The 13789-nt window shown below is 40.7% G+C and overlaps 1 protein-coding gene across 2 annotated transcripts in view; it reads left to right on the top strand.

Moving 5' to 3' along the window:
- Positions 1 to 13789, top strand: part of LOC101476097 (partitioning defective 3 homolog) — a 351693-nt gene that overhangs the window by 196228 nt on the left and 141676 nt on the right. For both annotated transcript variants that reach the window (XM_076887953.1, XM_004568509.5), the window contains exon 15: positions 2577 to 2724. In XM_076887953.1, the coding sequence (XP_076744068.1) occupies positions 2577 to 2724 (148 nt within the window). The remainder of the gene's footprint in view (positions 1 to 2576; positions 2725 to 13789) is intronic.

Genomic DNA, 13789 nt, shown 5'->3' with positions numbered 1-13789 from the left:
CCTTCCATCTTAATTCTGTCAAGCTCATGACAAGTCTCTGGCTGATCTGAGACAGATTAAAAAGTGCAGAGTGCAGGCTGAATAAAGGAGAAAAAGCGAGTTAAATAAATCTTCATTTCAACAATTTGAACCTTATTGAGTCTGAATCATCTAGGGACGTGCTTTTTATTAAAAGGCTGGCAGTGGCCGCGGCTCTGATTGTAATTGCGTTGACCCAGCCCCCCCACCCCTGTTTCACGCGCACTCGTGCACGCTTCACTCCGACATCTTCTCTTATCAACACGCTGTCCCGATAAAGTCTTGTGCTTTCAACCTCATTAAACCTCTCATTTATATTAAACAGCCGATAAGTCCTTCTACCCCGGTATGCATCTCCCAGGACGCACAGCTCCCGCAAGGATGTGATTTTTACTGCACCCACAATTCACCAGGGCCGCAGCTCCCACACCCAATAATTCTCCCCTTTTTTTTTTTTTTTGTAAAACCTGTCATTTGTTCACAAAAGCCTCAGCAGCACATCCTCTTCTTTTCTCTCCCCCTCGTCTCCATCCTGCTCCTCTGTCTCCCTGCTGCTCTTGTTGTTACATTTTTACTCCCCTTTTTCTTGGCCGGGAGCCAGCAGAGTGTTGTGAGACATCAATATTAGCTGGGGCCTCTTGGTTTAAAGCGTGCTTTAGAGTATAGAGTTGAGCCATGCTGGACTGTCTAGCTGCAAGGGAGCTATCTGTAATAGGTCCTGTACAGAGAGTTCTTTTCCAGTGGATTCCCCTGGCTGCCCACAAGCTGCTATAAAGAACTGTGAGAAATTAGGTTAATACCCAGGTTTTATTTTCTTCTATCTGCTTTTTATTTTTCCCTATCTACTCCCAAACTCTTGGTTTGGTTGTTTCTATCCAAAATACCACGTTTGACAGGCTGTTGGCTCTTGAATACTCAATAATATCTGTGTACACTGGTCCCAGACGAGCCACTAACCATGTTCAGCTGTCAAGACTGACATACACTGACTGTGAGTGGGCTCAATAACCACCAGTGCAGCACATTGACCATGTGGCAAATGTCACTGGTCCATTTACTAGGGCTCATTGTTAGAGAGAGCTATCTATTGGCCTATGGGAAATCCATTGAGCTTTATCCAGCTCTGACTACTGCACGACCCGTTTCACACTGCTGAAGCAGAAAATACCGAGATGTAACCTGAGATTGATACTGAAGCACCGGTTCTATGTTTTTGGTGTATTGGTGGCACAGCACTGGGATCCATTCTACTGACCCATTTTTATGTGAACACCATGTGTGTATCACCTTGTAATCCTATATTCACAAACTGAAATAGAATAATACTGGTGGAGTATTATCTCACATGCATTGCAAGGCACTATGCCCACTTTGGCTGCTGATACTGTAGCAATAATTATATTGGATTTGGTCGTAAACAGCAGCACTGCACTGGCTTCAGACACAATTTAAACATTGCAACAATGGAAATCTTTTTCAGTTTACTTTACATTCTTCTATAGTTAAAAAAAATGACCTATAGCTTTATTAAAATGTATTGTTTAAAAGTACAAGTTGTTCCTTCTGTTTTTATGTAATGAAATATCTTTCTATGATAAATGTGAGTGGTGATCTTAGCATCAATATCAAATAAAAATTTTTAGTGCTTATCAGAGTTTGCTAATGACAAAATACCTGCAGAAGTATTACATAGCTACATAGCACTTTGTGTTTCGTGCTAATCCTAGTTAGCTAGTTAGCGAACACTGATATGCTAAAACCAATGTTGGGGTCATTGCTCAAAAGTAATATTTTACACATTATCTGTTGCTTTTCTTAAAAGTTATTCAGTAGAGTATTTATTTACTTGATGGAAAAAGTACTTTGTTAAATCACTTGTTGCATTACTTTAGCGTTACTCTGTAAAACGACTTGAAACATGTTGTCATGTAACATAAACCATATGCTATAGTTCCACGTGCAAACACAAAATTCCGGATTCTGGGCTAGCTTAGCGTTAGCATGCTGTCTGTGCAGATGATCGCAAAGTGCTGAAGTTGTGTTAACTGATTGTAGCATAAGTGCGCAGGAAGAAAAAAAATTTTTTTCTTTCTATTTGTGGTGTACAGATAACCGAAGAACCTTTGTAACTCAAGTAATGACATAATTGTAACTACTATGATGAATTTAATTACTCAGTTTAGTACAGTAACATGTTACATTACAGTTAAGAGTTACTTTGAATGTGTTACACCCAAAACTGGTTAAAACTAAGATGGTGATTGGTAGCTCCTTCTTTGTCACATCTTAGCATTGCAGCATTTGATTGTTCACGCTTGTTAGCATGTTGCCCTGTATTTGATGAGAAAAAGCAACAACAACAAAAAAAAAATACTAATTTGACTCAGTTTCTTTTTTCAGTTTACGAATACTGTAAATACAATACATGATCCAAAAAAGTCACAGATTTAGAATGTATTTGAAACCTAAATCTGCACGTTACTAGTTTAGATTAGGCAGTGTGATTGTTTGTCTGTCTGATGAGTTGTAAGCAAGTCTTTTCTCCCCGGTGCATGTAGGAAGTCCCTGGCAGCCCTTCATTTTTGGAGCACCCTCTTAACTCTATTCTGGAGAGCCATGAACGACGGATCTCCAACTCTCTCTATGAAACCACAGAGGGCCCAGACAGCGTCTCCACTCCACGAGCTAATACGATCGGACGCATTGGTGAGTGTAACATGTCAACACGTTTATTTCATTTTCCCTTTCTTCACCTTTATGTCTCTTTCACCTTCTGCTAGATAGAAATTACTCCACAAATTGGATTTATTTTTTGGCCAAGCTCTCCTGATATACCCTGATGGGAACTCAGGTTGAGTTGTTAACCTCATGTACACTGAATGTATTTTCTGACATGCCCAGATCAATTTTAACATTAGCCAAAGCACCTCTGAAATGCATCGCCTTCACACCCTCACCCCCCACATCACATTCCAAGGTGTGCTGTTTCACTCTTTAAACCTCCCAGGGATTAATGTCAGACTCAATCCTCCCCACCTTCACTTCGCTCCTGACTGGTTTCACTTGGGTCAATTTCCATTCTGCCCAGATGACATCACCAGGCTGAGATCTCGGCTCTTCAGATGTATTAGAATTGGCAATTCAATCCTCGAGTAATCACTGCTGTCATCTCAGTATCAGCAGACCTTTCTCATATGCGTGCGTGCAGAAGCTGAAGGTGACTGCATCAGTGTGGGGAGGGCGTTATTCTGGGAAATGATGAAGTTTAGGCAAATGTATCTACAGCATTTTTCATCCTTCATTCCTTTTTACATCTCTTTTTCACTCTCACCTTCCTTAACTCGCTTTTCCCTCACATTATCTTCTTTATCCATATTATGCTTCTTGCCCTTTTGTCTCCTCCTTGCCCAATCAACTGTCTCCTCATGATCTCTTTGTCTTTAGTCTTTCTCCTTTGTCACCTATCACCCCGTCATCCTTCTGTACACTCTGCAAAGTGAATTTGTAATCTATCACTGATCTACTCTTTCTTCCTTTCTGCCCTTCTCTCAGTCATTCTCCTGTTTCTTTTCTATAACCTCCCCACCATCCCCACCCCAAGAGTGGTGCCACACTGCCACTGATCATAGAAGATCAGAGACTGTGTCAGAAGCATCTGATGGTTAATTAAGCTTTCAGATCAATAGGGCTTGCCCCTGACACTCTCGCTCCCTCTGTCTCCTCTTCTTTCTTTTTTTCCACTCTTTCATCATGCTTTTCTCCTCCAGCCCCAATCAGATGTTTTCAAATTGGTTGGGTTTTTCTCTTACTTTGACTTATTTATTCCACTGGCTTTTCCAGTGCAGGTTTTTCAGAACACTGCTCTGATCATGAGAAGCAAAACTGTGGGGGCACTGATGGAAATGTTTTTTTTTTTTTTTGGGCGATTGAAACCTCAAGGGTGTGTAGCTCTCATCTCATTCTGAAGAGTGGGAGTCAAATGAGCCAAGTGGAAAATTTTTCGAGGTGGGGGCGGAGTAGGTGCTAAAGCAGTAAGTTATCACAGCTAAAGCTCAGCTGAGTCTCAGATCTTTGACTCGGCTTGTCTCGCTGCAAGAATATGCCATTTCCTTTTCTTCTGTGTCTTCGGGCTGCCTCTGAGTCACGTCCTCGTTAACCCATGTCTACTTTCTCTGACATGTCTTCATCTTTTAAACTGACAAAATTCTGTTATTTAAGTCTACTGCGCAGTAACATTTATTCCTATTTATTTTTGCAACACAACACAGCTGCTGTGAAAAGACATGTAGCTCCGAAGAAGTGCTACAATAAATATGGTACTCCATATTTCATAGTTCAATTCAAATCAATTTAATTTTATTTATACAGCGCCAAATCACAAAAACAGTCGCCTCAAGGCGCTTTATATTGTAAGGTAGAGCCTACAATAATACATACAGAAAAAAACCCAACAATCATATGACCCCCTATGAGCAAGCACTTTGGTAACAGTGGGAAGGAAAAACTCCCTTTTAACAGGAAGAAACCTCTGGTAGAACCAGACTCAGGGAGGGGCGGGGCCATCTGCTACGACTGGATGGGGTGAGATAAGGAAAACAGGATAAAAGACATGCTGTGGAAGAGAGCCAGAGATAATAACAAGTGTGATTGAACGCAGAGAGGTCTATTAACACATAGTGAGTGAGAAAGGTGACTGAAAAGGAAAAACTCAATGCATCATGGGAATCCCCCAGCAGTCTACACCTATTGCAGCATAACTAAGGGAGGATTCAGGGTCACCTGGTCCAGCCCTAACTATATGCTTTAGCAAAAAGGAAAGTTTTAAGCCTAATCTTAAAAGTAGAGATAGTGTCTGTCTCCCGAATCCAAACTGGAAGCTGTTTCCACAGAAGAGGGGCCTGAAAACTGAAGGCTCTGCCTCCCATTCTACTTTTAAATACTCTAGGAACAACAAGTAGGCCTGCAGAGCGAGAGCGAAGTGCTCTAATAGGGTGATATGGTACTACAAGGTCATTAAGATAAGATGGGGCCTGATTATTTAAGACCTTGTATGTGAGGAGCAGGATTTTGAATTCAATTCTGAATTTAACAGGAAGCCAATGAAGAGAAACTAATACAGGAGAAATCTGCTCTCTCTTTCTAGTCCCTGTCAGGACTCTTGCTGCAGCGTTTTGGATTAACTGAAGGCTTTTCAGCGAGTTTTTTGGACATCCTGATAATAATGAATCACAGTCACACATTGTCCTTGAACGACACCCCATATTGTATGTTGCACCATATTGGATACTTAAAACCTACAGCATACACCATATGGACAAAAGTATTAGGCCACGCCTCTTTGAATTCAGCTGTTTTCTGTTCCATTGCTACAGCTTTATAAAATCAGATATTCCCCAATCACCCTGTAACTGCCACAAATTTGCAGACCTGGTAATGTTAGAGAGCGGGGTCACTGAGTGCTCAAGTTCATAGTGCATAAAAGTTGCCAGTTACAAACCTCCTCTGGCCTTATCATCAGCACAAAAGTGTGCTAGGAGCTTCGAGGTATGTGTTTCCATGGTAGAGCAGCTTCTGTAGGTGTAATGTGCTTTTGTCCATATAATGCATCTTCTTAGATTATTTATTTTATTAATATTAATAATAATAAAAAAATACAATACAAGTGGAAAATATCTGTCCAGCCAAAATCCTTTCATACGCAAGCTGAAAATGTTTGTTTTTTTTCTGAGCATTTCTTCTTGGACAAGTCTCCTGTCTTTACACTTGGGAAATCCCAATTCCCTCTTGATTTTGAAACTTGTTGTTATGTTGAAGACATGTTGATAGATGATGCATTTATCTTCTTCTTTTTTTTCATTTGCCCCGACAGCCCCATGAATATTATTTTAGAGTTGTGAGTGGGCGTCGTAATTGGAAACTGTTCCTGATTGCTCACTCTGTCGCTGAGGAACTGAGTGCAGTGGTTCATGTTTAAACGTCTGTCAGTCTGTGACCACTTTTGTCAAAACACTAACGTCAGAACTGTGAACTATAGTGTTGAGTGCTCATGTAAGCATGTAGAAATGACTGCTCTGTACTGATGACTTAGAAGATCAACTTGTTAACAGTCATCACAGCTGATGGTTCCCAGTGCAAAACCGTGTCTAGTTTTCTCCCTTGTACATGCTGATTTCGTGGGGGGTTAACGCCTGAAGTGTAGTGAGGTAGTCAGATCCTGGATGGCAAAAAACAGGATAAGACTGACGTCACACTCTAATCACAATCCATAATAATGGGTGAGCATCTGTAAGAATACAAAAAGCCAGGGTAGAGATTTCATGTCATTTTAATTCTGTAAAAAGAAGTGATGCTTCACTGTCCTCTCTGATTTGTCCATAAATAAGTGCCGATGGCTTACTGTTATCCACGGCCCTTCATGACCTTGGACATGATTTAATGTCAGCAGTGTCGTTATTTACTTTGGAGGCAAATAGCATAAATATTCCTGACATAATCTTACACACGTAAATTCATCTGCCATGCAGACAACAGCTACCTACTTTAATTTAAATGAAGGCAACGCATAGTGTTGTGAAAACACGTGTGAAGCTGTCACAGTGAAGTGCATTCATCGGTGTTGATGGTAAATGTCTGCGGGTTAGACAGAGAATAGCTGTTTTTGCTCCATCTTCTTCTGCTTGTTATTTCATATGGGGCTCAGACATATTGCCTGGTGCGTGAGATGTGACAGTTGTGGTTAGGGGACAGATATCGAGATTGGCTCAGCAAGGTCAGCAAGCATACAGCCGCCAGGGCTTGACTGACAACTTGATTTTGAGTGCATCTAACCTGCTAAATTTCTGAATCATGAAGGCCAGAGGTGTGGAGTTTGGGATATGGTGCAGCGCACTTAGTGCATTACCTACAAACTAAAAAGAACTACACGCTCGCGCAGAACCTCTGCAGCTGCTTCTACCCACTGATGTGAGCTGTGCATTCCCCTTTGGAGCAAACGGTGATTACAGACAAAACTCTGAGGCATTCCATCTCTTAAAAGACAAACAAAGGAACTCTCTAACCAAATCAAGCACTCTCCTCTGATGCTCCACTGCATTACGCTGCCTGCGCCTCTATAAATGAATCGAGACACAGAGGTAAATGGGATGGAATGGTTTTGCTGCTCAAGAATTAAGATCTGACTGTGATTGCGAGTTATTGCAGATGGCAGCAAGTCAATTCAGTGAAAATGTAAACTCCATATTTCTGCCAAGCCATGATTGTTGTTGTCGTGCTCTCTGTGTACTGTTAAAAAAAAAGAGCAAATAGCTGCAATGCTCCTCAGATGCCTTATCTCACCTTACCTTAAGTATTGATCAGAAACCTGGCTCTCTAGTCTACACCCAATATTCACAGGCTGCCTTTCTTCTGAAACACGAGGAAAAGGCCTTGAGTCTCTGGGGTAATTGGTGCAATTGAATGAAATTATAGGAATCATAATCATGGCAACAGCAGAGACATGCTCACACAGGAGACAGGTGCTATTAAGCTAGTATAGTGCCATTACATTGATCATGTGGACACTTTTGCTGTGATCTTGCCTGTAGTATTTTGGGCTGTCATTCAGGACTGTCTGCTTGGTGTGCAATTCAGCTGATCAATAGTTCCAGGTAGTCCCATTCTTGGATTGTTTCAGTAAGCCATGCAGCTCTGTGATGCTGTCAGCGTTAGCTTCACACGTGCATGAACACATCATGGCCAAAAAGCTGTATCTGCAGTCAGCAGGTGGTGAACATAAAGCACTCTGCTTGACTCCATGCTCAAAGTAGATGAGTTCTTCACTCTACTTTTTGCTTTTTTTTCATGCTATCCTTCCATCCATGCCCGTGTTTTGCCCTCTAAAGGTGAAGGGATAGAGATCTACCAAGTAAAGTAGCCGTCTCATTTACACAAAAAAGTAGGAAAGAAAGAAGGAAAGAGGAAATATGCAAGAAGGAAATATGGAGCCAAGTAAAATCTCCTGCATGTGCATACTGTGACAGCGACAGTCAGGGTTTTGCCACAAAGGTCGTTAGCATCACACCCAGCTTTTGCCTTTCCGTTCTGTCTAATTGAAAAGTGCCACCGGGTGTGGGATCCACACGCTGGGGTGAAAATTAAGGCTCGTGCACAAATGCTTTCTGTGCATGTGGCTTTTTGACCCAAACTGAGTGCATGCCTAGCAGCGAGGGACAGGTAGTGGAGTTAGACTGGAGGTGGGAACCAGGCGAGCAGAGTCCTGCTGTTGTCACACAGGAAAGAAGGTGTTTGCAGGATGTAATGTGTGCGATGCAGGCAAGGGTGTAAAATCCTGCAGGCACATTGACCCAAATTAAAAAAACAAACAAAAAAAGGTACTTGTAGAAGTTTATTTTACCCTTTAGTGATTAAAAATCCTATAAAAAAGTCATCCTTTCTTTATGCTCACCTGTCAGAAGAATAGCGAGCTCTTTTTAAAATCAGTGTGTGTATATAGTGTTACCCTGAAATTTGACCCTTTTCTCTGCTTTGCTGTGCTTATTCTTTTGAAGTGGCGTGAGCGTAAGTTTAGCAGCAATCTTTTTAATGTATTCTGTAAAAAATAAAATAAATAAATAAAAGGCAGCAGTATTTGCAAGATGCACTTTCAAGATGTTTTTCCAAAGAAAGTTTTGCGTGACATATCACCTTTAAGTTATGAAAAAACATGAGCGTGGTAATTGGCGACAATTATGGGGGTGAAGGAAGTTTTACTTTTAGAAACACTTGTGCATATCAGCAGTGTTGTATTTAAAGTATAATTTGTGTGATATTGTGGGAAAGGGAGACTCTAATCATAAAAAGTACCACACAGTAACTCTAATTTGTGTATAAAGTACAAACTAATGTTATAAACCAACCCGTTACAATGAATCAAGTGAAAGTACTTTTTTTTTCTTTAACATACTGTTTCTGGATATTGAGCTACTCTGGCTGCTGTTTGTGTGGAAAAAATATTGATGTGATTTTGATGCTGTTCCCTGAAATGCCATCTGCAGGCTAAATAAAAGCCTTGGATGTGAGTGCTGTTCTTCATTCAACACCATCGATGGCTTGACCTCTAGAAAAGAAAAACCTTTTAGTTGCTTCGTGGTAATACGTCGCAGAGTGGTGGTCAGACGATGTATTGAAGACAGTCTTTGCCGTAGCAATGACTTCCATAAATTGATGTTTTAGCATTAAGCTGTCATCACCTTAGTTTTCCAAGCATACGTGTATAATAGACACACATTTGCCAGTATGTGGTTATAGGGACTTTGAGCCAGGATTCTAAATATATAAGAAATTGACTGGATGTTAAAGGTTCTGTTCTTGTGTCCATGGGAAGCATTGATCATCTCCACGTGTCTCTATAAGTCTCACACTTTAGTAGCTGCTCTTCATATACCAGACGTCTTGATGCCATGTTTCCCTACAAGGAAGAGATTGTCATAAAGCCAATCTACTAAATGCGCTGATCAATAGCATTAATGAAGGAATCCCTTGTGGAACACTGCTGAAAAACGGCACCGACGTCCCTTGGTGTACATAAAGGCTTTCGGCTTCTGCTGGTATGTACTTAGGGTGATTACCCGCTGCTATCCGTGTATGGGTCTGATAGCTGTGACAGCATGGATCAACTAATGACCTCTCCTCCATCCACATCAATAGGCCAAAGTTTCACAGAAGGAGGAAAAGGAGGAGGGAGAACATAGAGGAAAAGAAAGTGTGAGAGTGTGTGATGGGACAGAGATGGAGGAAATCGAGCAGGAGAGGGAAGATGGAGTGAGGCTATTAGTGTGACCTTTCACCTCACAGCTCAATGTTTCAACAGGTAATGCTTGGTCAGAGGGCAGAAAGAAGAGAAGAGCGATACTCTGATCTATTTGGATGGATGCAGCCAGGTGGCCTCTGGAGCCAGAGAGCTCATCCGTCTTCGTCCGCACGCTCTGTTAGAGGGAGCAAGAACATCTTTGCTTCAGTATTGTGGCATCGGTATCAACTCATAGGAATTTCAGAAACATGTGCAGAGAGATTGGCGTGGCTTTAGCAATGTAAAAGTGAATATGCAAACTGTTTAATTACCTTTCACCTTGGAGGTTATGTTTTTGGTAGCGTGTGCATGCATCTCAACTTTCTGTCTGTAAACAAGATAGCTCGGCAGGGGTGTAGAGTGGGGTCATGTTTAATAATGCTTTAAATTTTGGCTTACGTCCACCAAGGCCTGCAAGGTCAGCTTAATTATTTATTGGTCAAAAATTGACAAAAATCCTTAAAACTATGATTTTTGCAAGTGTGGTGTATATTGTAAACATGCAGAAGGTAGTGTATAAAGACTTAAAAAGTGATAATAATGTTATATAGAGCTGTTTACTGCTAATGTTTGTTTTGACAACATACAGGGAATGATACATCAGGATTTTAAATGTCACATTACTTCGGACCTCTGACATTTTCTTCAAGGTTAAATAAGGTCAAACTTTCATAAAATGTATTTTATCTTTAAAACTTGGTTAAAATTCTGCTGACTTAGTTTGTATTACTAACATTTAGTAAATGATACTGGATACTGACCACATCTGACATCTGACCTCTGACCTAACCTTTACGTTTCTCTGCCTTTCTTTCCGGTTGACCCCAAAATGTGTTATATCTTCATAAAAAGAATGAGAATGAGCTGCCTAGTTCATTAGAAATCTACAGTCATAATAATAGACAATGAACTCAAGTTATTCATATCCAATTATTTCCAAATCAGTGGCTATTATCCATGACCTACTCCTACATAATGTTGCATAATAAAAGTAAACATCTGTCATGCTGCCCTTTTCTGATTTTACATTTAAAATTGAATTTATACAAAATACAACACCGTTCCCTTAAAAACTACCAGAATGTGAGCTGCCTTGGCTGAGGCAACACTGAAAAGTCATTTTCTAACATTACAATTAACAGCCAGGGTGATCATGTTGGACTTCAATAGGTGTCAGCGATCCTGTTAATCCTTCACAATGCACTATTATTGCTAGATGGCAAACCACACCAAACAAGCTGATTTATTTTTAGCAGAACAGAAGATGTAATGAGAGGGGTCCCAGGGTGTTGTCTTCTGTGAGCCTGCTTCTGTCAGTGTGACTCACATGAGGCTATCTTTAATCACAGTGTGAGAAAGGTCATGATGACATCATCAGATTGCCACAGGTCTCTTTCCTTAACCCCAAAGATGGTAAGCATCTATGTAACAATTACCTAATAGCCCCTTTGTAAAACATTAGCCTGCTGTGAACAATTACTCATTATCAGAGTAAAAATAGTCCCTTCACGACTCAGCATATGTATTTCTCAGATAAGTGAGTTGAAGTCCAGATAACTGCATGAAAAATTCCATAGTTTCTGTCGTTTTTTTTTTCTTTTTTACGTCATCACCTCAGGGTGCTTTATAATGTAAGGTAGAGACCATACAATAATGCAGAGAAAACCCCAACAATCAAACAACCGCCTGTGAGCAAGCACTTGGCGACAGTAGGAGGGAAAAACTCCTTTTTATCAGGAAGAAATGTCCAGTAGAACAAAATTTCAGAAGAGGGGCAGCCTTATGCTGCGACTGGTTGGGTGTGATGGGAGTAAAACGACGCTCAACAATTACAAAAGAAGGCCTTAAGAATATTCTTGCTCATTATTTCACCAGCACTTTGCATTAAGAATCACTTCTCCATAACAAACAGAAGTGACTTTCAAAATGCCTCCATCACTAGTTATTCCGAGTTCCAACACACATGACTGTTCACCGTGTCGATCTGGCTGGCTCGTCAGCTACTGTGAGGAGCTGATAAAAGACAATGGTGTTAAAGCAGTGAGTGAGCTGCTCCATCTGAGCCTCGCTGTTCCAAGTTGCTGAAAAGCGTCTGCCTCTATTCCCACTCCGCCCTTTGCTCAGCCAAGTTTTATGAACCACAGTGTGATTTAACTCGTATCAACATATTGTTCCCTGTGAGCCATTTTCTCTTTGTCTTCTCCAGCCAACCTTAGTCTCGTCTGTTTCATTGTCCCGGTTAGTCATGTTCAGAGTCAAGTATCATGAGTAGGCGGGCTGTGATTTCCCTCTATGCTGATTATGCTGACAGCTGCAGAAAAGCATTCGCTGCAGTTTCTAATTATATTTTCACCTTTGAAAGCATCGGCACGGCCCCGGTTTTTCCTGCGCACTCTTCATACAGTGCTGTAGTGCATGTGCACATAGGCACGGAAGTGGTAACTGTAACGACTTTTCTTCTGCAGTGGTGGTCACTTGTGTCAAGGGGTCCTGACTGGAAATATTTCATGAAGCTGGGAGAAAAGCCTGCAGACTTTCTAATTAAAGCAGTGTCCTCTAGCAAAGTGGACCGTGACACAAGTGTATGTAAGGTGATTATAGATGGTGTGTCGTCTTAAAGAGAGCATATTGTAAGTTTGAGCAAATGTTCTGTCCGTGTGTGGTGTAAGTGAACATGCACTAAAAGTTTTAAAGTTTTATTTTGGGTGGGTTTTTTTTGTTTTTTTTTTAGAAAGACATAGTTAATACTCTGTGTCTGTTCAGGGTTGCTGCTGCAGTCAAAGTCTCTGTTGCTGATGCAACCGAGAAGCAATTCCATCTACTTACTAAGGGAATGTAAATGCAGGTATAAGAAAAAACCCCCGTGGAAACACAACCGCAGGGCATCTTTTACTGACACTGTCGCACTTTTGCTAAACTGACTGTAAAGCATGACATTTGAAATTTTGAAGGGAAAATGACTAAGTTGTGCTGTCATGACAGAAAAGGCTCAGAAAATAAGGTCAGATATATCCTTAGAATTCTACACGTATATTACTTATACAGATTTACAGAAGCAAAACCATATCTATTTATTCTCACTTTAATAGACTGTGCAGATTTTACTTACCTTCATTTCCCTTGATCCTAGACATTATTGAAAGAAACTATCATAATAACTTGAGAAATTACTTCAACCACTTTTATTAATAATCAAAATTCAACTATAAAATAACTGAATTTTCTTGGTCTGTCTACTGTGAGAATGATACATTTAGCTTAGCCTAATTGACTTCCTGGCCTTATCACTGCCATTACTCCAATACTCCTGATTTACAGTACAGGGGGAATTCAATCACCTGCGGTTCTCTGTCAAGCTGTCTGAGTGAGAAATGGCCTTCATTTCACCTGTACAGTGTTGGTAGCCATCTTAACTGCTTTAGATTAGCAATCTAAAGACAAAAGGACTAGGCTCTCAGTAGAACCGGTTAACAGATGCAAAAGTATGGTCATGTGAAAAAGAAGGTTTCACATGACTTTGCAGTCACGGGTGTAGTTAGTAAAAAACTAAGTACCTCTATAAAAGCAGCCTTTGTAAGGAGCATTCAGTTTGCTGGTATGGTGCACTCAGATGTGTGTTAACACAATGCCACAATCTTCCCAGGAGTGTACATCCATGTAAATCCCCCCCAAGGTTTGACTGTGACTCTGCAGGTCTCAGTTAGAATGTTAAATATTAAAGTTTAAGTTGGTAGATTAGAAAATGACTGAACAAGTATGGCTTGTTTGGAAGTGTTCCCCCTTATCTTTTAAGAACAGCAGCACGGCTGTTCAATTGCATCTGAATGAATCAAATAGTGGAGTTGTTTGTTATGTAGTGTTACAACACAGCACAGCGCAAACACTTCATACCACCTCTGAAGGACAGTGATGGAGGGGGTCATGATTTGGGATTGTCTTGGAGCT

This window comes from Maylandia zebra, linkage group LG9 (assembly GCF_041146795.1).
Source record: "Maylandia zebra isolate NMK-2024a linkage group LG9, Mzebra_GT3a, whole genome shotgun sequence".
Taxonomy (NCBI): domain Eukaryota; kingdom Metazoa; phylum Chordata; class Actinopteri; order Cichliformes; family Cichlidae; genus Maylandia; species Maylandia zebra.
The sequence above is the reverse complement of the archived record's forward strand: the minus strand, read 5'-3'. Positions and strand labels throughout refer to the sequence as shown.